The sequence below is a fragment of the Danio rerio genome, chromosome 15 (genome assembly GCF_049306965.1).
Source record: "Danio rerio strain Tuebingen ecotype United States chromosome 15, GRCz12tu, whole genome shotgun sequence".
Taxonomy (NCBI): Eukaryota; Metazoa; Chordata; class Actinopteri; order Cypriniformes; family Danionidae; genus Danio; species Danio rerio.
In genome coordinates, this window is record NC_133190.1 from 39,043,812 (window position 1) to 39,069,744 (window position 25,933).

At 34.7% G+C, this 25,933-nt stretch overlaps 1 protein-coding gene across 1 annotated transcript in view; it reads right to left on the reverse strand.

The window, feature by feature from the left end:
- Positions 1-2,882: 2,882 nt before the first annotated feature.
- fcgbp (Fc gamma binding protein) overlaps positions 2,883-25,933 on the reverse strand; it is a 63,985-nt gene continuing 40,934 nt past the window's right edge. Inside the window, exons 14-23 of the mRNA XM_021466524.3 lie at positions 23,671-23,999; positions 21,044-21,620; positions 17,543-18,141; positions 15,521-16,085; positions 13,880-14,475; positions 10,930-11,488; positions 8,128-8,330; positions 5,543-5,923; positions 4,364-4,650; positions 2,883-3,018 (exon numbers count right to left, since the gene is read on the reverse strand). Of these exons, the coding sequence (XP_021322199.1) occupies positions 3,009-3,018; positions 4,364-4,650; positions 5,543-5,923; positions 8,128-8,330; positions 10,930-11,488; positions 13,880-14,475; positions 15,521-16,085; positions 17,543-18,141; positions 21,044-21,620; positions 23,671-23,999 (4,106 nt within the window). The 3' untranslated portion in view covers positions 2,883-3,008. The remainder of the gene's footprint in view (positions 3,019-4,363; positions 4,651-5,542; positions 5,924-8,127; positions 8,331-10,929; positions 11,489-13,879; positions 14,476-15,520; positions 16,086-17,542; positions 18,142-21,043; positions 21,621-23,670; positions 24,000-25,933) is intronic.

Here is a 25,933-nt window from a genome sequence, read left to right on the forward strand (position 1 = left end):
ATCTATGTTAAATACGTGTTTAAAACAGAAGCAAACATGAAACTTAAACCTTTTTTTATTAGATTAAGGTCGATATGACTGTATGTCAACACAAACAAATTGGTGTAGTATAACAGCAATGTTTTACTTTGACTCAATTTTAGCTAACTATGTGTACATGTTCTACATCAACAAAAGAGTAAAATAACATTAACCTACATAAGAAAGTGTGTTATGTAGGCTAATTTTCTTTTACCTTTTTGTCTCAGCAAGGGAGTAATTATTATATATTTAATAATTATTTAAAGATATATATTTTCTCATAGATTAGACAATACACTTGCATGGTCTGGGTTGTCAGCCAGATCTACACTTCAACTACACAACATTATTCCTCCAAATTTGACTTTCTTAAATATTGAAATAAATCTAAACAGATCTAAAAAATTTAATTGATTTTATTTTAAATTTTAAAATCACATTGCTTTCAATTACAATCAATATAATACAATCCTGTTCTAGTTTAAACAATTAAACTATCATATATCTATAAATGCATATAGAAACTTACAATTATAAACGGTCTACTAATTTTTGTTCATATAGCCATACAGTACATTTTATATATTACCAATGAAGTTTGCATTGCACATGCAATCATATTGTTTATCCCTTATTGTTTCATAATATTTATTGTAACAATACCTCTGCATTCTTATCAAAGCACATCATTACTCCAAATTACACTGTTTTGTTTGGTTATCATTTTGTTATTTTCAAAATGCAAATTTATATATAAACAATACAACAAATGCATATCTCTATATGAAAACGTATAGCTTGGCTACAATTAACCATTACAGTATCCAACAACTTGTGTTTTTAATTTTTTTAATTAAATGAATCTAAATTAATTTGCAATAGAGCTTTTGCAAATCTGGAATTATTTGGTGAGTGTATCAATTCTGCATATTTTTATAGTGAGTTTATAACTCACTTTATGATACATTAATCTAGCGTTCATATTTAGCGTAATCTAATTAAAATTATTTATATTTATTAACAGGGCATTTAATAATCTGAGAGCGTTGACTTCAAATGTATTATGTGGTCATGTATCTTTCATCCCCCCTACTGAACGCATTAGGAACAACAGGGGCGTAAAGCTGTGGGGCGTAAAACTGCCTTGGTCGTAAAACTGCCTGGATCCAAGTCTGCAGACGCCCCATATAGAATTAATCCCATAAGGCATGTGGATGTGGAGGACTACTTTTAGACTGAAGGTGGCACTGTTTCCTTCTGAACTACAGAATGAGAAGGATTTCCAAAATACACGTTAGAGACCAGCCTGCTATTTATTTGACTTAGCTACATCACAGGTCACATCATTTAGCCATATGAAAATATATTAACATTAATATTCGTATAACCACTGTTTCTACTATGGTTTAACTACTATAACCATGCTTGTTTGTAGTAAAACAGAATTAGTAGTTATTTTTGAAAGGTTTAGGGTAATTTCAGCATAGCCAACTATAATTTTTAATAAACAAAATGCACATAACTCGGCCTTATTTATCTATATTTTTATACATTATTATTCTATATTTATTACTATTATATATTAATAATAAACCGGTATTCATTATTTAAACCTTGCTGGTTTGTTTTGCTAAATTTCTCACTATTTGTCTGCATTTTTCACAAAAAGTAAGAAGTAGAGTGCTGGGTGGATGGGTTTTTGTTCTTCAAATCGGTTATAATAATTATTATTTTTCTAAACGAAGTTTTTCTCAACTACATATAAATATAAATAAAATATAAATCAAACCATTATTAAATCGAATAGTTATGTTGACATTTCAGCAAAGTGAAAAAAACAGATAATCTAGTAAATATATAAAAACATGTTTATTTGATAAGACACATTGAAATCAACAATCTTCATATCTTTATTAAAAGTATAAATCGTTATTAAAGAACTCATTCAACACACATGAAAGATGCATTATTTGTAAAGGTGACATTGTGAAAAAGAAAACAGAGGAAAGAGCATGCACAATCCATAGTTTAATGTATCCCAATACAAAGACAGTTGCATTTATTCTTAAGAACATTTTTAGAACAATACCAGAGTGAAATTCAACTGCATAAGAAAGTCATACATGTTAAATCAGAAACTGAATACAGTATGTGTATATATATATATATATATATATATATATATATATATATATATATATATATATATATATATATATATATATATATATATATATATATATATATATATATTGTCTTCCAATAGGCATAACCTCAGAAATCACTACAGTTAAGATTTGATGTACCTTAATGAAAGACTTATTAACATATCTTATTAAATCATACAATCCAAGACTACATAGTATCCATGTTAAAAATAACACAGAAATTTACAGTAAGTATTTTTGAACCATACTGCAGTAAAATGCATTTAACTCTTAAGTATCTTTTATTTATACACTTTCTTAATGTAAAACTACGTTACTAAGTAAACTAAGGTAAGCTATATTAACTACTGTATACTGTATATTACAGCTTATCATTTCACTAAAGATAATATTAGTAAATGTAGATAGTTTTTACGAAAGTAAATTGTATATATTAATATAATTAAATAGCTGATTCATAATTAGCCTATATAGCTGTTAAAAACCTTTTGAGTAATTTGTTCATATGAATATAGTTATTACCACAGCAAATCTAGAATGACCACAACAAATTAATCCAAGTACTTTACTATAGTATGGTTTTAAAATACTTCTCAATACGTTTGAGTAAAGAATTGCTTGTTGCTGCCATCTGCTGGGGTTTTGTGTACATGTCAATGAGTTATATATTAAAAACACATTCCTAAACAATTCTGAAGGCAGATTTCAGAAGAGAAGTGTATTTATTGTGCATATTCTCAAAATATAAAAGTGCAATAAAGAGATGTACAATTTCAGGTACGCATCTCTGCGGTGGCAACATCTTCCTTTCCAGTTTTGTTACATATCACTGTAATAAAAGCAAATGATGAGTAATGGGTTAGTTAGTAAAATTGCAAAACAAACACATTCTTTACTATGTGATGCCAATATTGTGGAGGCAGCTCAAATGCCCTATACAGTATAACGGGTTCACTCAAAAATGAAAGTGCAATTATTTTACTAACTCTTAAATGTAGATGACTTAATTTCATCAGCATAACATTAATGATTTTTAGATCTAAGATTTATTAAATACTGTAAAAGTCAATACTTTCAATACTTTGAATAAAAAAAAAACCCTAAACAAATCAAAATTAATACCAGTGGCTTTTGACAATAAATTAAGACATTGATCACCAAACTTGTTCCTGGAGGGCCGGTGTCCTGCAGACTTTAGCTCCAACCCTAATCAAACACACCCGAACAAGCTAATCAAGGTCTTAGGTATACTTGAAACAATCAGGCAGGTGTGTTGAGGCAAGTTAGAGCTAAACCCTGCAGGGACACCGGCCCTCCAGGACTGAGATTGGTGACCCCTGCATTAAAGTCTTGAGGTTACATATTCCCAGTGTTTGATAAAGGCCATTAAGTGACAAAATTAGCAAAAGTGGCATTTTAAAGGTGTTATTGCTGTAAATAACATTCAGTTTATTGCATGGATGACTGTTTTGCAATGCAAGACCTCAATGTATCTTCAGGAGCCATGGGTAGTAATTTTGTTTTGCCTATACAGTGGCAAATTTTTCACAGTATTTTCTTAAAAAAAAAAAATCTTCTGTAGAAATATATACTTGTTTTAATATTGTTTCATTATTGTGTATTTTTTTACAACCATTTTAAGGTCAATATTATTAGCCCCCCTAAGCAATATTTTTTGGACTGTCTACAGAACAAACTATTGTTATATAATGTTTCACCTAATGACCCTAACTTGCCTAATTATGCTAGTTAAGCCTTTAAATGTCACTTTACAGTAGGCCGAATACTAGTATCTTGAAAAACATCCAGTAAAATATTATGTACTGACATCATAGCAAAAATAAAAGAGACCAGTTGTTAGAAATGAGTTATTGAAACTATCATGTTAAGAAATGTGTTAAAAATCTTTTTCCGTTAAACAGAAATTGGGAAAAAACTCAACAGGGGGCTAATAATAGTGACTTCAACTGTAAATGTCTAAAAGTGTGAGTAGCTGTTCAGGTTGCGTTGTGTGAATCACCAAGGAATACGATTTCAGCTGAAACATTTCTTTAATGTTGTACTAAAACAAACAAATTAACAGCAATTTACATTTTTTTGTGAATTTTTCCATTATAGGTGACTAAACTCGCAGAACTAAAATAGTTTTATTTTCTGTACTAGCAAGTGCTCACCATGTAAAGAAGTCTTCAGCCTTCCAGGATGATACATCCAGAGACATCACAGTGGAGTTCCTCTCAGAAGAAGTTGTCATATCATCTGCAGTGTCTCCATTAAAGTTACCACACGCACCACAAACATTGCCCCTCAGGTCTCTGCTTACGGTTAACACCACCCCTTCAGCGACAGAGTAAGTCAGTCTCAGGATAGATGTTTTCTCAATGACGACTGCCTCATTTCTGAATGAGACTGACAGCCCTTTTCTAGGCATAAAGGGGTAGGAGATGTTTCTTCCATTCACCTGTTTCAATCAGAGAAAAAACAGAATTTACTTCATAGTTTTTAAACTGATGGTACTTAAATATCTACATTTTTAATATGGAAAGTCGATTTCCACCTTGTAGTGATTCATTTCTTGTTGTAAAAATTACTAATTACAAGTTAAAAAGTTTAAATAATGCATGATTTATTTTCGTACATGGTAGAATTTAATGACCCAGCAAGCACCTTGATGTCATAACAACATCAAATTGACATGAAGTATGATGTCAAAAAAACATGTCAAATCCTTAAGATCCATTTGACATTCACACCACAAATTGATGTCTAACATTGGCAAAAAAAAGAACACATCAGAACTCAGCGCTCCGAGTTCAAATCCCGGCTCGTGGACCTTTCCCAATTCTACATCTTTCTCTCTACCACTTCACTTCCTGTCAAAGTACTGTCCTGTCAAATAAAGGCAAAAATGCCAAAAATAAATATTTAATAAAAATAAAAAACAACACATCAAAAACCGATGACAGGACAGTCCAGTAATCGTTTTTTGAAGTGTTGTTGACACCAATGTTTGATGCCAATTCACATAAAAATATTATTAATAATAAAAAATTATTAATAAATAAAAATAATGAAAAATGTATAATAAAATAATAATAAAAAATAAATGTGATGTCGTTTTGATAGCTCTTTTGACAGTAGAAGCTTTGTCATGAAAACAAATTCTTCTTATGTGTGAACATACCTGGCAATAAAGCTCTTTCTGATTCTGATCAAGTTAGTCAATTGACATCAAATTGAATTTTATTTTTGGCATGTCTTTTGATATGGTTTTGACATCAAGTTGCCCACTAAGGGGGTCAAAATATGGAAAAAAAATATTGCTATATACTGTAAACACTCATTCCACTTACCCAACTGTGTAGCCTATTGTTGACAGTGATGATCATGTCCTGGAAGAAAACGTGGACTATTTTCATGTTACCAGATTGATTACTGGCACACGCATGTACATCTAACACCACACGGAACCAATCAGGAGACTTTTCATCACATAGGAATGCCATCTGAAAGGCTCCTAGTTGCCTAATAGTGGCTTTCACACCATCGAAGGACAACAACTGGTCATTGGCATCAAATGCACAGAGGCCTTGTAGAGGGTAACAATCACGTTTGCCGTTCTGAACATCGCAAGTGTCTCCGCTGGCACAGGCTTGTTTCACACACTCCAGCACTCCAGCAGCACGACAGGAACACTTCATATCGCAGGTTTCAGTCACGGAGACTTCGCCGACCTATAAGAGAAAGAGCAGAGGAAAGTTTTTACCAACAGATAATGTAGTATTTTTTTTCCATGCAACAATTTAAGTTCAAATCCATCTTGTTTAAATTGTCCACAAAATATTCCGCAAAACATTTTTTATTTTTGTCAACACCTTTACACCACAAAAATTTACCCAGTTGTAAACTTTAATAAGTAATACTGTAAATAACCAATTTCAAGAGTTCATACTTTGCTGATGATTGATCAGGTAAGAGTATGAGCAAGTATGGCATGCTGTTCGGGAGAGAGCCCTAATCTCAGACGATCCTTGAGCCCGAGGCTCTCTCCCATTTTATAGGGTGAGAGGGGAGTCTGAGCTCAGGTAGGTCAGTCATAAGCATGTGATCCTCTCGAATTTAGTTTATATATAAACGTCACTTAATAAGGTGACAGGGTAGCTTAGTCGTTAGCACTGTCGAGTCCCATCTGCGAAATATGGCATTTCTGTAAAGTTTGCATGTTCTCCGCATTCGCTTGGGTTTCCTCTGGCCATAGTGTATGAGTGCGTTTGTAAATGCAAGTGTATGGGTGTTTCCCAGTACTGGGGTGCAGCTGGATGGGCATACGTTACTTAAAAGATATGCTGGAATAGTTGCTGTGTCGATCCCTGATATACAGTTTAAGGGACTTAGTCGAAGGAAAATAAATGAACGAATAATTGATTAACAAGTAAAATTCGTTTATTCATATTTTATAATCTTGTTCTAATAATTACAGATCTGAATAAGTTTTCATCTAAATGTTAGCATCAATACATCTCTAAATGATGATGGAGTTGTATCTACCCTATATTTGGAGATTTTACTCTAACAACGGTCATTTGAAACAATAGCAGACGTTGCATTTAATATGCTTTCTTTCTATACAAAACAACTTTTGTATACCTAATTAGTAGCAGATGCTGACATATATACAGTATATAAAATAACATGATATATAGTAGCCTATATACAAGATACAATGTTGAATGTCTTATCAAACTATAGGATGATACCATTACCATTTTCATGATTATTTGGCCAAAACTGCACACTTCAGTTTGTAAAAAATAGCAGTTTTTTCATATTTTGTGATTCATGTTTTTATTTATTTTCCCCCTATTTATTTACACTTTGAAATTGCATAATGAGATCTTGATTTTTCTTTTAACAACTTTTAACTTTGACAAGTTAAAAAAGTGACTTGTATTAACATTTTCAATAGTTTAAGGTGACATATTGTCTGAGTTGGTGTTGTATATTACAGTACAATACATTTTCTGTTTTTTTACAGGCTTATTTCTTTATATATCATTTATTATATGTTGTATTATTTTAAACTACTAAAATGTCAATAAAAGTTACTTTGTTAAACTGTAGAGTTGAATTTTCAACACCAAAAGTGTACAGAGCAAAGATCAACATCCCACAATGCAATTCACAACTGTAATTAAACAGAAAACACTTGTGAGTCACAAAATACAGAAACAGTTAATTAACAGACTTTTATTACAGTGTATGCTATGTGAACAATTATTAATGTGAACAATTGCTGAAAAATAATCCAAAAAAAGTATTTAGAATCCCTATTATTTTCAAAACTGTGACGGCCAGGGGCAGACTTAGTTATTTGGGGGCCCTAAGCAATTCCAGGTATGGGGCTCTAGCATTAAGTCAAAACATTCTCTTTCTCTATAGATATTTTTTTTCTCTGTAGATTAATTTTTGTTTAGTTTGTTTTGTAAAAATAACTGCATGTTAAAAATATATTCTAAGTGAACCCTTTATCTTCTTAATGTAAACTGAAATACAATAAACTCACAAATAAAAAGCGAGCTCACAAACTATGTACAGTTAATTAGCCATATTTGTGGTTAGATTTTAATATTTGTGTGTGCAGTATGGAAGGCACGTTCCACTATTCATGGGTGCCCCCAATTTTGAAAAGAAGAAATAACATTAAAATCTTTACAGTTATAAACAGATTTTACAACATATGATAGAAAATGTTTAAAAAAGCTATATAATTCATTTAGGCTTCTTGGCATTGGTGGAAGCCTCTTAATTCGCGTGACCCTAAGCGGCTACTTACCTTGCTTATTGGTTAAGTCCACCCCTGGTGACGGGGTGGAAAAGTTCATATGAAGTAACACACTAATGATCATTTATGAATTCAAGAAAAAGCAATAAATCTCACCTTTAGGTATTTGCCGTTATGCACACACCCGCAGTCTCCAACAGACACACACTGATCTCCATCTGAGAGGAAACCTTCATCACACTGACAGCCTTCCATGCAAATATTTGGGCAGCTGTTAATGGACCCAGTAAGACTGGCGCAGGTTTTGGCACAGTTATTAGAGCACTGCACATAATGACTGTTAGCTGGACAGTCTGCGGCTAAAAAGAAAACACAAATGTATAAGAATTTACTAAAATTAATCATGCCATTTTAATCTTTAAAATGGAATATTGCAAATTTTACATGACCATTAAAAAGTTTGTTTTTTAAATGTTCTGAAATTAAGTGCTTTATACTTACTAAGGCTGCTTTTTAAAAAATATAGTAAAAGCTGATATAAATGATATAAAGTAAGTATCAGACCAACAAGCACTGCATTAAATGCCATTGTTCTGCACCATGTCTTTAAACTTGTACATTTATTGTACCCCAGTATTTTTTTTGTCTGCTACTGCTTCTGCTACTGATGGCACCTGCATTAACACAGTCTTTTATCTTGTTTAACGCTGAACAACTAGATAAATGCTTAAGTCTATTTGTATTTTAATTAAATTATAACATTGATGCTGTAAAAGAAACCTCAAAATAAGTTAAAATTTTAAATAGTCACTTAAACCTGTAAACTGTTATCATTGGCTGAAAACATTAGCTGTGCATATACCCCATTCACTATAATGTAATGTTTGGAGGTAATAAACTGTATTATATGACAGCAGAGCTGAATTTTCACCCTAATTGATTAAATTTATTGTAAAACACATTCCCAATATGTCCAGCAAATTCAGAGAAACTGAGAATTTTTAAGTGGTCTTATGATTTTTTCCCCCATGGCTGAATTTATATTTTACTGTTATATATTATGCACATAAATTGATTGTTACACAGCTTAAAGGAATAGTTCACCCTAAAACAAATATTCTCTCATCACTCACTCTCTCTTTACTTGTCACTGACCTATTTGAGCTGACTAAAAGAAAATAGTTTGAAAAATGTTGAAAACCGGTAACCACTGACCTTCATAGTATTTGCTTTTCCTACTATGGAGGTCAATTGTTATCGGTTACCAACATTCTTCAAAATATCTTTGTGTGTGTGTGTGTGTGTGTGTGTTTTCATTAGACACTTAAGAACTTCAGGGTCAGTAAATGGTAAGTAAATTCTTATTTTTGGGTAAACTGTGTCTTTAAAGGTTCAAGACACCCTTTTTTGAGATTTTAAAACATTTGTGTGTGTGTGTTTAGCATCATTTAAAACAACGTTAGCAGCTGTCATCTTTAATTGTGGGGAAAACTGGATCATTTTGAGCTTTTGTCAGCTAATTTCATCTTCCAGGTTTAAAATAATTTTTGGGGCAGTATTAAAATCAGTGATGAGCGCGAATCTGCTAGTGGATTGATGTCGCGTCGGTTTCTCATTATTATTCATAGCTTAGTTTTCTTATCCTATGAGAAGACCCTGCTTCTTAATTATTTATGAGAGCACATGTATTCCGAAGGCAAGGCAGACCTGCCAAGCTGTGAGACCCAACGACCGGGTGAGCCATACGTGAGACCGGGTTGTGTGTTTGTTTTCAATATCTATGGGATTTGTTTCATGTTTTTCTACACGATTCTGTCAGGGCCAATACAGCAAAGTGGTTGGTTTGCAGCAAGCATTTTTGTCTGTTTTTTAGCTGTATGAGAATTGAAGAATGGTGGACTTTTTGTCTTTTATCAGTTGAGTTTGTTACCATTCAGACACATCGCCTATCTGTGCTGCTGTTTTAAACCCGATTATCTTAATGATGATTTAACAAATTGTGGTTATGTGTATATGTAATTACGGATAACAAATGTAGCAGGAAATTGAATTGCTTACTTTATTTCTTTGCATTGTAACTTTGTAAACTATAAAATCATGGGTCTCCTCATGGTTTGTGTCTCATTTTGGGAGCCAACTGACAACAGTTGTTCGCTCTCCTCTTACCCTTCCCCTTCTCTGCCGACCATGCCCACTTCTCCCTCTGCTCGCTGAGCTTCACACCTATCTTTAGCATTTTCTTTTTAAAATTCTTAGGTAGACTTAAACCGAAAGAGAGGGTTTTCATGGCCCTTTAAAGCAGTGGTTCTCAATAATGGTCCTCGGGCTGCTTTGTATGTCCCTCTTATTTGACACAAGAATCAGTTCATGGATCTCTCTATTAACAAGTTGAACAGGTGTGTTAAGTAAAGAAGACATAAGGTGCGCCCCAAATCACACACTTTAGCACTATTCTATGCCATTTTGTAGTATAAATAGTGTAGATAGTGCATTCACATTGAAACTCTAAAAAATAATAAGTGCACCTTAATAATCCTGGATGATGTACTTATTCAACCATTAAAATGAAGTGCTGTATGTTGGATTAATTTATTTATTTTGGATTGTAAAAGCCAAATTATCCTATGAGAATGATTATACCACCTCCCAATGGTGAATGCGGTTGTACTCATGGCATGTATTATTTGGTAGTTTGGTCAATTATTTTGACAATTTGCCAACCATCAAACATCATCTGTGAAGGTTTGAATTTCCACTTAGTAAAAAACAGTGATCCATTCGGGACCATATTACATACACATACTATGTTGTTGAGTGTGTAAGTGCATAGGTACATAGTACATAGGTGCATAGTGTGCCATTTGGGATGCAGCTATACAAAATTTGCCCGAAAATTGAGAACCACTGCTCTTAAAGGCAGTTCTGATTCTACAGGTTTTGAGTTTATCTCAAACTTACGGCAGAATGAACTATTTCTCCATGGCATGATTTGTATCCCAGCTTGTTGGCAGATAATGGCATAACCCTGAAGATTCTGACACAGTGTTGCTCTGTCTCCATCCATAATGCACATGTCAAACACACAGTTAATCACATGGGGCTCAGGATTCACCAAGTCATGACAGGCACTGAAGGGACCGGTGGCAGATGCCATCAGGCCACAGGCATCATCTCTGCGGTATCTGTCGTTTTCAGACTGAATGCACTGTTTCGGGGAACTTCCACCTACGCATTGAACACTAGTTGTTTTCAATGCCCACGCCTGTCCGAATGTCTCTGCGCTGGAGCTTTGGGTCCCATTAGGCAACATGAAGTCATCTGACGGGTTGCCATTGTAGTTGCCGCACAGGCCACAAGTGCTGTTTTGATAGCTTGATGGAATATGGACTTCTGCATGGTAACCGGTGTCATATTGAACTCTCAGGCCAAAATCAGTTTGGATTATGATGTTGAATCCAACTTGGCTAATGGTGATATGGTCAAGAGATGAAGGGAGGTTGACACTCTCATTGTTTACCTGTCAAAGAGGACAAAGAAATATTATTTTTAGTTATATATTTTAACAACAAAACTATCCATCCCTCTATCTATCTATCTATCTATCTATCTATCTATCTATCTATCTATCTATCTATCTATCTATCTATCTATCTATCTATCTATCTATCTATCTATCTATCTATCTATCTATCTATCTATCTATCTAACTATCTATCTATCTATCTATCTATCTATCTATCTATGTATCTATCATCAACTGCAGTACTCTATCTATCTATCTATCTATCTATCTATCTATCTATCTATCTATCTATCTATCTATCTATCTATCTATCTATCTATCTATCTATCTATCTATCTATCTATCTATCATCAACTGCATTACTATATCTATCTATCTATCTATCTATCTATCTATCTATCTATCTATCTATCTATCTATCTATCTATCTATCTATCTATCTATCTATCTATCTATCTATCTATCTATCTATCTATCTAACTATCTATCTATCATCAACTGCAGTACTCTATCTATCTATCTATCTATCTATCTATCTATCTATCTATCTATCTATCTATCTATCTATCTATCTATCTATCTATCTATCTATCTAACTATCTATCTATCTATCTATCTATCTATCTATCTATCTATCTATCTATCTATCTATCTATCTATCTATCTATCTATCTATCTATCTATCTATCTATCTATCTATCATCAACTGCAGTACTCTATCTATCTATCTATCTATCTATCTATCTATCTATCTATCTATCTATCTATCTATCTATCTATCTATCTATCTATCTATCTATCTATCTATCTATCTATCTATCTATCTATCTATCTATCTATCTATCTATCTATCTATCATCAACTGCATTACTATATCTATCTATCTATCTATCTATCTATCTATCTATCTATCTATCTATCTATCTATCTATCTATCTATCTATCTATCTATCTATCTATCTATCTATCTATCTATCTATCTATCTATCTATCTATCTATCTATCTAACTATCTATCTATCATCAACTGCAGTACTCTATCTATCTATCTATCTATCTATCTATCTATCTATCTATCTATCTATCTATCTATCTATCTATCTATCTATCTATCTATCTATCTATCTATCTATCTATCTATCTATCTATCTATCTATCTATCTATCTATCTATCTATCTATCTATCTATCATCAACTGCAGTACTCTATCTATCTATCTATCTATCTATCTATCTATCTATCTATCTATCTATCTATCTATCTATCTATCTATCTATCTATCTATCTATCTATCTATCTATCTATCTATCTATCTATCTATCTATCTATCTATCTATCTATCTATCTATCTATCTATCAACTGCATTGCTATATCTATCTATCTATCTATCTATCTATCTATCTATCTATCTATCTATCTATCTATCTATCTATCTATCTATCTATCTATCTATCTATCTATCTATCTATCTATCTATCTATCTATCTATCTATCTATCTATCTATCTATCTATCTATCTATCTATCTATCTATCTATCTATCTATCTACCTACCTACCTACCTACCTACCTACCTACCTACCTACCTACCTACCTACCTACCTACCTACTCACAGTATGTGTTGTGACTGTTTTTTTTTTTTTTTCAAAACCCACTTTTTAATATCCATTTATGTAATTACACGATTTAAAATTATTACATGTACAACATTTTATTTTGTATTCAATTAATGGTTATTACATTAACTTCATGGCTTAGTAGTATACTATTATAGACACTGGGCTATAGAACACTGTTCGTTCAGTATATTATTTGCCTAATTTGTATTTATTTCTGTGATTTGCACAGGTATTAAAAAGCCTTATAATTTTTATTAAAAACTGAATTTGCAACTTGGAAAAGTAGAGTAAAAATTTTAAAGACTCCATGATGAATAGTAAGTAAATAAAAAATGGTTACACTTTACAATTAGGCTTCATTAGTTAATGTATTTACTATTATGAACTAAGAATGAACAATACCTGTAAAGCATTTATTAATTGTATCTCAACATTTACTAATGCAACATCCAACTTCATGCTTATTAGCATTAGGTAATGCCCTAACAATGAACAGCTTTAATTCCATTAACTAACATTAACAAACATGAATAAATACTGCAATTAACATATTGTTCATTGTTTGTTTATGATAGTAAATACATTAACTAACATTAGCTAATACAACCTTATTGTAAAGTGTTACCTAAAAAGATATTTTAATTGGAAACATTTCATAACATCAATCAACAATCTTGACTTTTTGAATCAGTTTGATGCATCCTTGCAGAAAACAAAGTATTATTATCATTAACAAAAAGGCCAAACTCTGACTGTAAACACTTACAATGACTCTCCAGCGTTCTCCTCGTCTGATGGTGATTGTGAAATTGTAGACATTAACAGTCAAACTCCTGATGACAGAAACGCCTCTGTTTCCAAACTGCTCGTTCTGCGTATCCACTGAAAAATTCCTCAGCTGTCCTACACTCCACTCACACACTTTAGCTAGCGTATACACACATGTTCCTTGGAAGTCAAATCTCCTTCCATCAAAAGAAATATAGTGCGGGTCACCAGTGGCCACACACTGTCCAAAACTGACAGGATGGCATCCAAACAGTCCATCCGCAATCCTGCAGGCTTCTCCTGGACCGCAGCTTGATGTCTGGCAGGACACGTTTCCATTTTCCCCACACATGCAAAGCTGCATGCACTGGGGATGGTTGTAAAATGTCTGGTATTTCTTGTAATAGCGTCCTTGATAGAAGCAGCCACATTCAGTTTGTGGCACACAGGTCAGACCGCTCCAGATGAAGCCGCGGTCACACTGGCAGGCCTCAGCACAGGGTCTGGTACAGTTGTGTTCAGATAGATAGGCGCAGGTCTCTGTGCAGCCTGGGGAACAGGAGTTGTAGTGGCTGTTTGGTGGGCAGGACAGAGCTGGGATGAAGACATTGGAGACAGTGTTTATTTTTAGTTTAGTTAGTCAGGCTTTTTGTTTTTGTGAGCATTATAGGATGATGATAGCAAGGGTTTGATTTATGTGAGAAGAGAATGCAGAATGTAAGGATCTTGCATGCAGCTGGAAAAATAAAGTAAAATGCATAAAAGCACAAATGATAACAAAAACTAAAACTATTTTAAAAAGTACTTTGGCTAAATAAAATATAAATATATTTTCATCTTTAATATAGATACAGTTTGATGGCACAATTTAAAAAATATTGTTCACCCAAAAATAAGTCTCATTCTGTTCCAGACCTATATATTTTGAAAAATATTTCATACAGTTTTGTTTAAAAATGAATCCATTATATGTCTCTGAGAGATTAAAAAAAAAAAAAAAACGTATTTTAATTTGATTTTAAATTAAAGGTTTGGAATTGGAACTATTCAATTTATAAGTGGTTTTACCAACTAATTGAAATAAGTACATTTAAGTTCAAACACTATAATCTAACTAAATCATACATAAAAAAACAACAAAAACAACAAAAAAAAGTGTAAATAAAAGCCAATAATAAAAAATACATTATTAGACAAACAATAATACTAAAACAGCCTTGTTTTTACAACAATACTTTAAATTTAGCCATTTTGAAAAATATGAAAAATTATGTTTTTTATTATAATTTTTTTGTTCTAAAAATAAGCATCTAAATGTAAAAAAATAATAGAAAAATGTAATACAGCTAAAAGTATATTATAACAAGTGCAATATTAAAACAAATAATTTATTTATTTTAACATCTAAACAACCAAAAAAGTCAATTGTACATATTTTTTTACTTTGACTGCCGTCAAAAGCCCTTAAAAATTAGTACAACAACAAAAAGGAAAACAATTTCTTTAATTGTACTCTTGCCAAAAAAAAAAATGGTCAAACATGCTTGTTCCAGATCAACTATTTAAACTGTTTCCTATTTCTTTTCAATTTTAAGTACACAAATTAAGTTTCATAGTACAGTAAAAAAAAATTACTTACGACAGAAAGTGGCGTTTCTCCACGGGTAGACCGTAATGCTTTGACTCTGACATGCGGATGCATAGGCTGCCACCGCACCACACAACACACCCTGATATCCCTGAATCTGGCAGGTGTCCAATATGCAGTCCTCTACATAAGGCCCAGGATCAATATAGGTGTGACATTCTCTGAAAGGCCCTGTCCGATTTGCAATGATCTCACAATAGCACTCTGCATTTTCCCTCTGGGTCGAAGGGCAAGTTGAGCAACCAATGCCAAGGCAACCAGCTGAGGTACAATCTGGGATAGCGGAAACCTGCCAGCTTTGTCCCAGACTACCACTGTCGGGTGCGCTCGTACCATTGCGCATCACAAAGTCATCTTGAACATCACCGTTGAAGTTTCCACAAAGTCCACACACTGCACCGCTGTAATTGCTTGGCAAACTGACCCTCGCCATACTGAACCAGTCAAAGGTCACCTGGAGACCAAAGTTTGTCTTCAACACAGCAGTGTTACCGCTACGGAAAACTATTAACATGCCTTTCAGCAAAAACGGAAGATCTGCTAATTGGCCATCCACCTAAAGAGAGAATAAAACAAATAGGTTTAACAGTCACAACATTGCTTATTTGTGTTAAAATGATTTGAAATGCAGTTCTTCTTAAATTAAGATTACTGATTACTCTTTTAGTATCGCTCAAAGAAAAAATAATTTGAAAACTTTTATTTTATTGCAATATGGGTTTAAACAACAACAATTACATGTATTTAATTACAATAGTTGTTCTGTTTTAATCAGACAATCAATAAAAAGATTCAACTCAGAGTCATTTGTTGGGAATCAGACAACACTGGTGGCTTAGTATGAATTGATTCATTGAAAATACTTAACTCAAAGTCTTTTGTTTGGAAATTAGACAACTCTGGTTGCTCAGTATGAATTTGATTTATTGAAAAGAATCAGCTCAGAGTTATTTGATGGAGAATGAGACAAAACTGGTTGCCTAGTGTGAATTTGATTCATTGAAAATATCAGCTCAGAGTCATTTGTTCAGAAATCAGACAACTCTGGTTGCTCAGTATGAATTTGATTTAATGAAAAGAATCAGCTCAGAGTTATTTGATGGAGAATCAGACAAAACTGGTTGCTTAATATGAATTTGAGTCATTGAAAAGAATCAGCTCAGAGTCATTTGTTCAGGAATCAGACAACTCTGGTTGCTCAGTACGAATTTGATTCATTGAAAAGAATCAGCTCAGAGTTATTTGTTGGGGAATCAGACAACCCTGGTTGCTTAGTATAAATTTGGTTCATTGAAAAGAGTCTGCTCAGAGTCATTTGTTCGGGAATCACGCAACACTGGTGAATCCGTATGAATTTGATTCATTAAAAAAAACAAGCTCTGAGTCATTGGTTTTGAAACAGACATAACTGATGGCTCAGTATAAGTTTGATTCATTGAAAAGAATCAACTCTGAGTCACTTGTTCTGGAATCAGACAACTTTGGTCGCTCAGTATGAATTTGATTCATTGAAAAAGAATCAACTCAGAGTCATTTTTTTGGAATCAGGTAAGACATTGTGTATTGATTTGATTTACAAAACAAAGAACAAACTCAACATTGGTCAAACATCAAACGTTGGTCATTCTGAATGCATTCAGTCATGGTATAGACTTGTCTAAATCAGTATATATTGTTCTGTAAGAATTGGATTCACTAAACAACTCAGATTCACAAAAAAAGATAATTATCAACTATGTCATTTTGGATAAAAGTATCCATCATTTGTTTAGGAATCAGATTCACTAAAAAGACTTATTTAGAGTCATATGTTTTTGGAATCTAATTACACTTGGGAATCAAATCTAATTTACTATTAGATCTAAATCAGAGTCTCTTTGGGATTCATGCTAGCCTATTTTGTAACAGATAAAAAAGACAGAAATAAGGAATATTGTGCTACAAAACTCTAAACACAAGAGCGTTCTTAAAGTTTTTAATGTGCATAAGTGTAAATTTCGTGATGGTACTCACCAGTATCTGATTGGGATGTTCTCTAGTCATTGTGATGGAGAATCCATTGACAGACACATTGACAGTCTTAGTAAAGCTCACTGCATTGCCCCAGAGATGATCATTCTGAACAGTCACATTGAAAGGCACAAGACCCTCTTTATAAACACACAGGGCTGCCAACTGATACACACACGTACCCTGGAAGTCAAAACGGAGTCCATCAAATGTGCGATAATGTGGGTCTCCAGATGCGACACACTCGCCGGTGCTCATTGGTTGACATCTGCGTTTTCCGTCAACAACTGAGCATCTCTCACCAGCAGGACAGGAGGATTCACGACACACCACGACACTCAGGTTACGATCGCACTCACACAGCCGAAGACATTGATTGTCGGCCCAGAATGTTTGGCCTGGTTGGTAGTAGACACCTTCAAAAGAACAGCCACACTGATTGGTGGGCACACAAGTGTCAGCACTGAGGACAAACCCGCTGTCACAGACACATGCTTCCACACAGGTATCAGTACAATTCTGCGGCTGGTCTGGATGTGAACAGGTTACTGCATAGGGAGATGTACGGGCCTCATAATGACTGTTCGGCGGGCAGGTCATCGCTGTAGAAGATCAGAGCAGAGGATTACCAGCAGAACAATGAAGAGGTGCAATAATTACTGTACATGTTTTTAAATGTAAATACTTGATTCACCAGCATGAGAAATACAGTATATCCACATTAAACTTGAAATCTGTACATTTTTAAATGAACCAACTACACATGAAAACAAATGTTTTTTTTGTTTTTTCTTGGTTTTGTAATCTTCATTTTGGGAGATTTGTTATCAAGACCAAGTTAGGAATTACTTCAGAAGACCCACATAATTAGATGAGGCATTCTTCAGAGCATGTTAATGTGAAACGGCCATAACAGAGGTTGGTGTTGTCGTGATTCCCTCATTCCCTTCGATTGTGTACATATGCGCATTAGCTTGGGCAACCTGAAAAAATGCCAGTTTTTTTTATTTAAGTCGATGTTTAACTGTTTGAGACAGTCGATGTTTAACTTTATTGGTGATTCAAAATGTGAAGTTGAATCGTAAGCTTTGCAAAAAGTTTTGGGGAATTTGATGTTTCCCCATTCAAACAGAATGTCAGAGCATACTGCCTGAAAGGCGTTTCAAAGATGGTCAATGAGTGAAATCTCTTGACTTAAACCAGCTTCATCATTTTGGAGAAAGCTGTGCTGGAGACAGTTTTTCTTTATAGTCTGAAGTTACGTGAAAAAGACTAAAATAGTTGTTAGAAACCTTCAGTAGGGGAGCGCGGGGCACAAAGTAACACGGGGTGAAATGTAACACAAAGTTTTAAGGTATTTGCTCAGGGTTAACCATGGCATGCTTTAGAGGCTTTCACCACAGTGTCGGCAGATGTTTTCCTGCCAATTATTATAAAAGTTCAGCCCATCTGAGAAACCATTTTTGCAGCATAAAAGTATTTTTTAATATACTCCATATTTAAATTTTTTTTTTTTATCTGTGAACGTACGTACGTTAAATCTTTTTAACCATTTTAAAAGATGTAATAAACACACAGTGGCTGCTTGCCAGTTTTGAGGAAAACACAACACAGCGGGGTTAGTTTTAACAGGGTGTTACAATGAAGCCACACACTGTTGGACACTAATTAAACTAACAATACAATTATTTAATTTTGAGTGTTGGGAACTTTTAATTTTTATTACAAATATATTTGAATAGAAAAAAAATATTTAATTACATTACATTGTTAATTATTTGGCCAAAACCAAAAAGTGTTACTTTGTGCCTCGCTCTCCCCTACAAGTGGTCATCTGACTGCATCTCTACAAAGAAGGACAGGGAGAAAAGCACAAGACATTGTCTCAGAAAAATTATTTCAGAAATGTCATTTTGCGTAAAATTTCCTTTCCTTTGGCTTAGTCCCTTTATTTATCAGGGGTCACCACAGCGAAATGAACCGCCAACTTATCCAGCATATGTTTTACACAGCCAATGCCCTTCCAGCTGCAACTCATCACTGGGAAACATCCATACACACTTATACTGTACACACACACATACACTACGAACAATTTTATTTATTCAATTCACTTATAGCACATGTGTTTGGACTGTCGGGGAAACCGGAGCACCCAGAGGAAACTCATGCCAACACGGGAAGAACATGCAAACTCCACACAGAAATGCCAACTGACCCAGCCGGGACTTGAACCAGCAACCTTCTTCTTGCTGTGAGGCGACAGTGCTAACCACTGAGCCACTGTGTAACCCATTTTGAGTAATATTGCCATCAAATTCAAAACATATACTTGAGAGATTGTGGCTTTCGACCTATTAATTGTTTACATCACTCCAGGATTAATTTCATATATTTGTTTATGAATTAATAAAATGTTTAGTGCAGTGCATTTTTTACAACACTTAAGCATCTATAACTTCTTTTCTTTTTTTTCATTTTGAGCATTATAAACTATAGATAAAGAATCATAAAGCCCAAAGTGTCTTTCTAAATATACATGAACTGTGAATGTAGTCCAAATAATTCAGGTATGACTCTGAAAACGTACCGCTATATACATTTCTGTAGAGCGCCAAATACGTCCCAGGAGCTACTTTTTTTTCCCCTGTTTTTGTTTTCTGCAAATGCACCAGAAGCTCCTGTGCATGCTTTTTTTAGATCTCAAATTTTTTTTGTGAGTGCCATTTGCACCTGCTTGTGTAAATCCACCATAGGCCGTTGTCGACAGACTGTTGACTGACCCATCCTCCTCCTTCCCTAAACTCAACCGACAGTTTTAAAAAGCAATCCAGAAAAAGAAAAGCCATCGCCTGTTTTTTTTTTTTTTTTTTTACCACATTTTCAGATGTTACTACATTCTCACCCTTTTATTTACGTTTTTGGCTTCTGTTTTTGTCTTACCAGCTTTCTAGAACCGTTCTTCGCCGGAGTTGAACCCCATAGTCGCAGACAACTCCTCTCTACATCTTAAGTCCGCTGACATACATGGCAAGCTAACTGGACAAACTGGTGACAGCGGTATAGCTGTCCATATGGAGGTAAGCAGTCAGCTGGTAAGCGTGAAAAGGAAACATCGTCATACCGCCTGTAGCATTCATTTTAAAGACGAAATGCAGCCATACCTACTTCTGGCTACATAATTCACGATCTCCAGAAATGTATATAGGGCTACGTTTTCAGAATGAGTCTATGTAGGACAATCAATTCGAAGTTTCCGAATGAGCCAGTGTTATTTAGCGGTTATTATCTCTGATTAACATATCGTGCATGTCACGACTGACCAATCAGCATTGTGTATTTCAGACCGCTGTGTAATAAGTTTTCATATTTTCATAAATTGAACTTCCAATCAAATAAATGCAGCCTTCATGTACACAGCAAGTGACTTCTTTAAAAAAAATCATCCAATAATGACTCCAAACTTTAGTTAACTTTAGTAAATAAGTGTTAAAGCAAACTTACAGCAATTGAATTTCCTTCTCCAATCTGTAATAATGACTCCCTCTTGTCGACACCGCTGGACGTAGGTCTCCAGAGCCTGACACAGAAGTCTCCGGTCGCCATTATTGGAGCACAAATCAAACACGCAGCTTTGCTGAAACGCCTGTGGATTCACTTTAGCATAACATGCATTAAACACACTCTGACCTGCAGATGTCAAGAGTCCACAGAAAGTATCTGTTTTATAGAGAGCAACCAGTTCGGGAGGGCAAACAGGGCAGTTGGTGTCACAGCCATCCTGACATGCAGATGTGCTGCTGTTTTCTGCTCTCCAGCTCTTTGCCCACTGGTACACGCCTGGCAGAAGACTTCCAGTAGGGTCTCTGAGCTCATCTGCGTTATTATTATTGAAGTTTCCACACAGGCCACACACAAGTCCATAGTAACTACTGGGAAGTTGCAGGACAACCTTTGAGTTCCAGTCATAAGAGACGCTCAGACCAAAATCAGTTTCTAAAAGAGCTGCTGTACCACTCTGTCGAACCCTCACACGGCCGTCGTGAAGATCAAGAGGAAGATAGAACAGCAGACCATCCACCTGACCAGAAATCAGAAAGATCATGCTTAAAGATTATATGATTAAAGTGGAAAGATATTCTAATATACAAGTAAAAAAAATGAATGACTAAGAAATTATAATGACATCATCAGTGATCTATATTTGTTATTTACAGTTGAAGTCAGAATTATTAGCCCTCCTGAATTATTAGCCCCCTGTATATTTTTTCTCCTATTTTTGTTTAACGGAGATTTCTTTTATTTTTGCCATAATGACAGTACATAATATTTTACTAAATATTTTTCAAGACACTTCTATACAGTTTAAAGTGACATTTACAGACTTAACTAGGTTAATTTGGCACATTAGGATAATTAGGCAAGTTATTGCATAAATATGGTTTGTTCTGTAGACAAATATTAAAGGGTAAACTGATTTTATTCTAGCCGAAATAAAACAAATAAGACTTTATCCAGAAGAAAAAATATTACCAGACATACTCTGAAAATTTCCTTAATCTGTTAAACATCATTTGGGAAATTTTTAAAAAGTAAAAAAAAAAAAAAAAAAAGAACAGGAAGGCTAATAATTTTGACTTTAACTGTACATATTAACAGATAATATAATTTAAATAAAAATGTATACATTATAATACAAATGTAACACCAATAAACACATTATATAAATATAAACACAATATTACATAATACTGTAATAACCATGATGATAAAATATCCGGTAACATTCCAGTTTATGTACTAATTCTCACTATTAGGTAGTGGATATTGGTTATAAACAGCAGTTTCAAATTTTATTGAAGCAAAAATCATAATTAACAGTTTGTTTATAGTGAGAATTGTACCTTAAAGTAAGGTGACAAAATATCCTGGAAAGAAGAATTTATTTAATCCTTTTTACTGTATCCCACAGATTTAACAAATAATTCAGAATATATACATAGGTTGACACATTAAGATAAATATATTTAAACATTAGCATTTTTAAAATATTAAAAATATTTCAAACATGTTACCATTCAATTTTTATTAATTCGTTGCTTCATTTATTCATTCATTTTCTTGTCGGCTTAGTCCCTTTATTAATCAGGGATCGCCACAGCGGAATGAACCACCAACTTATCCAGCACAAGCTTTTACGCAGCGGATGCCCTTCCAGCTGCATCCCATCTCTGGGAAACATCCATACACACTCATACACTACAGACAATGAAACCTACTCAATTCACCAGTTGTGCATGTCTTTGAACTGTGGGGGAAACCGGAGCACCTGGAGGAAACCTATGCATGTATGTTTTGTGTTTGTTCAGTAAGAGTGTATAAGTGATAAACCAGTTGCCATTTTAGCTGTATTCAGTTAATATTATATTAAAACATGTATAAAATGTAAATTATAAATAAAATATTGTTAGGATGGGCGGCGTGGTGGCGCAGTGGGTAGGGCTGTCGCCTCACAGCAAGAAGGTCGCTGGTTCGAGCCCTGGCTGGGTCAGTTGGCATTTCTGTGTGGAGTTTGCATGTTCTCTCCATGTTCGTGTGGGTTTCCTCCAGGTGCTCCGGTTTCCCCCACAAGTCCAAAGACATGCGGTACAGGTGAATTGGGTAGGATAAATTATCCATAGTGTATGTGTGTAAATGAGAGTGTGTGGGTGTTTCCCAATGATTGGTTGCAGCTGGAAGGGCATCCTCTGCATAAAACATATGCTGGATAAGTTGGCGGTTCATTCTGCTGTGGTGGCCCGCGATAAATAAAGGGACTAAGCCAAAAAGAAAATGAATGAATAAATATTGAATATTACGCAGCGGATGCCCTTCCATCTGCAACCCATCACTGGGAAACATCTATACACTCTTGTGAATATTCTCATGACCTTTAAATATATATTAGGATATTGCGAGATGAACAGCTAAGATCAATAAAAACTAAAATACATATATGTTAAATTATATATTTTTAATTACATTATATTAAATCTTGATCATTGTCAAATCATGTTAGCTAATGTTAATAATAAAAAATGACTGAATAGATGCGACTAACAATAATACAAATATCTGAAGGAGCTCTTTACCATGATTTGTGCCATCTGGTGGTTCACCAAAGTAAGAGTGTTGCCATATACAATGACCTCCACCTCTCGCACAAAAGACACCGCAGGGCTGCCACGATTTTCATTGCTCTGGGTCACAGAGAAAGGTTCCAGTCCACTCAGAAGCCCACAGGTCTTAGATAAGACGTATCTGCAGGTGCCCTGGAAGTCATAGTCATAGCCGTCAAAGGTGTGGTAGTGCGGGTCGCCCCATGCCCAGCAGCTGCTGCGGTACAGGGGCACGCAAACAGCCCTACCAGATTCAACGCTGCACGTCTCTTTCTCTCGACAGCGGATGTTTTTACATGGATCTGCAGAAAAATCACACACAAGGTAAAATCTCATGTTTGTTTGTATATTTCAGGTTATTTGCATATTAGTTGATTGTCTTGTGAATAATCATGCACATATGCAGCTAAGCCTTGTGTTTAATTGATGAGCAATCATAATGCTGATATTATGTGCTACCTGTTGATATCCACCATTGTGTCCAAAAGGCTTACCATGCAGTGAAGTTGGAGGATTACATTAAAATGTATAAAGAAATATTGAAAAGTAGATCATTTTAAAATTAAGCCAATTATTTACATTGCCAACAAAATAAAATCAAGCAAATTTGTATGTAAAATTATGTTTGCTCAGTATTAATTTCTTGTTTGTTGAATGGTTTTACAAAATCTTTCATACACAGATGATTTTAGTTCTTTTTGACAAACTAAGTGACAAATTCAACATCATTAAAACAACAATATTATTAATATGATAATGTTGTTCATTTAGTTTTGCTCTTCTCAGAACCAACTGAAGTGCTTCATAACCAATAAACAGGGTCTTAATTAACGTTTAATCCCCCCCCCCCCCCGAAAGAACATCAAAACAAGATTCCCTTTAATAGTTAAGAAATAGTTTGCTGTGATCTGTATATTAAATAATATTACTAATTAAAATAATAGATAATGTATAGAGTTGAAGTCAGATTTATTAGCCCCCTTTTATTTATTTATTTATTTTATTTTATTTATTTTTTTAATATTTCCCAAATTATACTTAACAGAACAAGGAACTTTTCACAGTATGTCTGATAATATTATTTCTTCTGGAGAAAGTCTTATTTGTTTTATTTAGGCTAGAATAAAAGCAGTTTAGAATTTTTTTGAACCATTTTAAGGACAAAATTATTAGCCCCTTTAAGCTATATATGTTTCCCCTTCTAGGGAACTTCAACACTGCGTCTAACCAGAACGCTAGGGGAACACCTCTTTTATACGCGTCTTGAAGCACATGTGAAATCAATCTAATGTAATTAAGCAGGTGTCGTCAGACCAGAGAGTATAAAAGCCTGTACTGAGCATTCAGTATCAACTTCTTTGCTTTCAAGAAGCACGCACGTGAAAATACACCCTCTTTCTGTGAACTTTCATTACTGATTTGCATACACAAAATACAAAAAAACTGACAACTTACTTTTTTATTTTGGTATGGCAGAGAAAAACTTTAAACGTTGTGTGCCTCCATGCCCTCGCTTTATTACGGCTGGTGACTCACATGATTTGTGTTTAGAGTGTTTGGGAGAAGAGCATGCCCTGGCAGCATTTGAGAATGCTGACTGTGGACACTGTGACGTTCTCTCCCGAAAAGAGCTGCGTAGTCGGAGAGAGTTCTTTAATAAAGCTCCCGTGGCGCACGCTCCTCGCGGTTCGGGTCCCGCTCGTGCTGAGGATGAGCGTCGACTTCGGTTGTGGGGTTCGCAGCTAGATCTGGCGGATGAGATGGAGACGGACTCTGTCCTTTCTCTCTCTGGATCCGTGAGATCTAATCCTCCTTCGGGAACGTCAGAAGCACGCTCTGCGGTTTCTTCTGCACCTCGTGGGAGGGCGGCGTCCTCCGTTTCCGAGGAAACCGAGGCGCCGCAGCAACAAATACAAAGAGGGTCGGGGAATCTGCCGCCCCAGTCAGTGGAATATGAGGAGTTAGTGGAGGTGATTTCACGTGCTGCTGACAGGTTCGAAGTAATAGATTGGCAGCCAGCACGTGAGCAGCAGCAGCTGCGTCTGACAGGAATGCTGGATGAGAGAGAATTACCCAGCAGAGTAGATCCTCCACTAAGGGACCTCCCCTTTTGTCCCAAGCTACATGATGCGGTTTCTAAATCATGGAAAAATCCGTATTCAGCATGGTTAATGACACCAAAAACAGCTATTTATTCAGCAGTTCGTGGGCTAGGGGAAAAGGCATGTACAGTAAT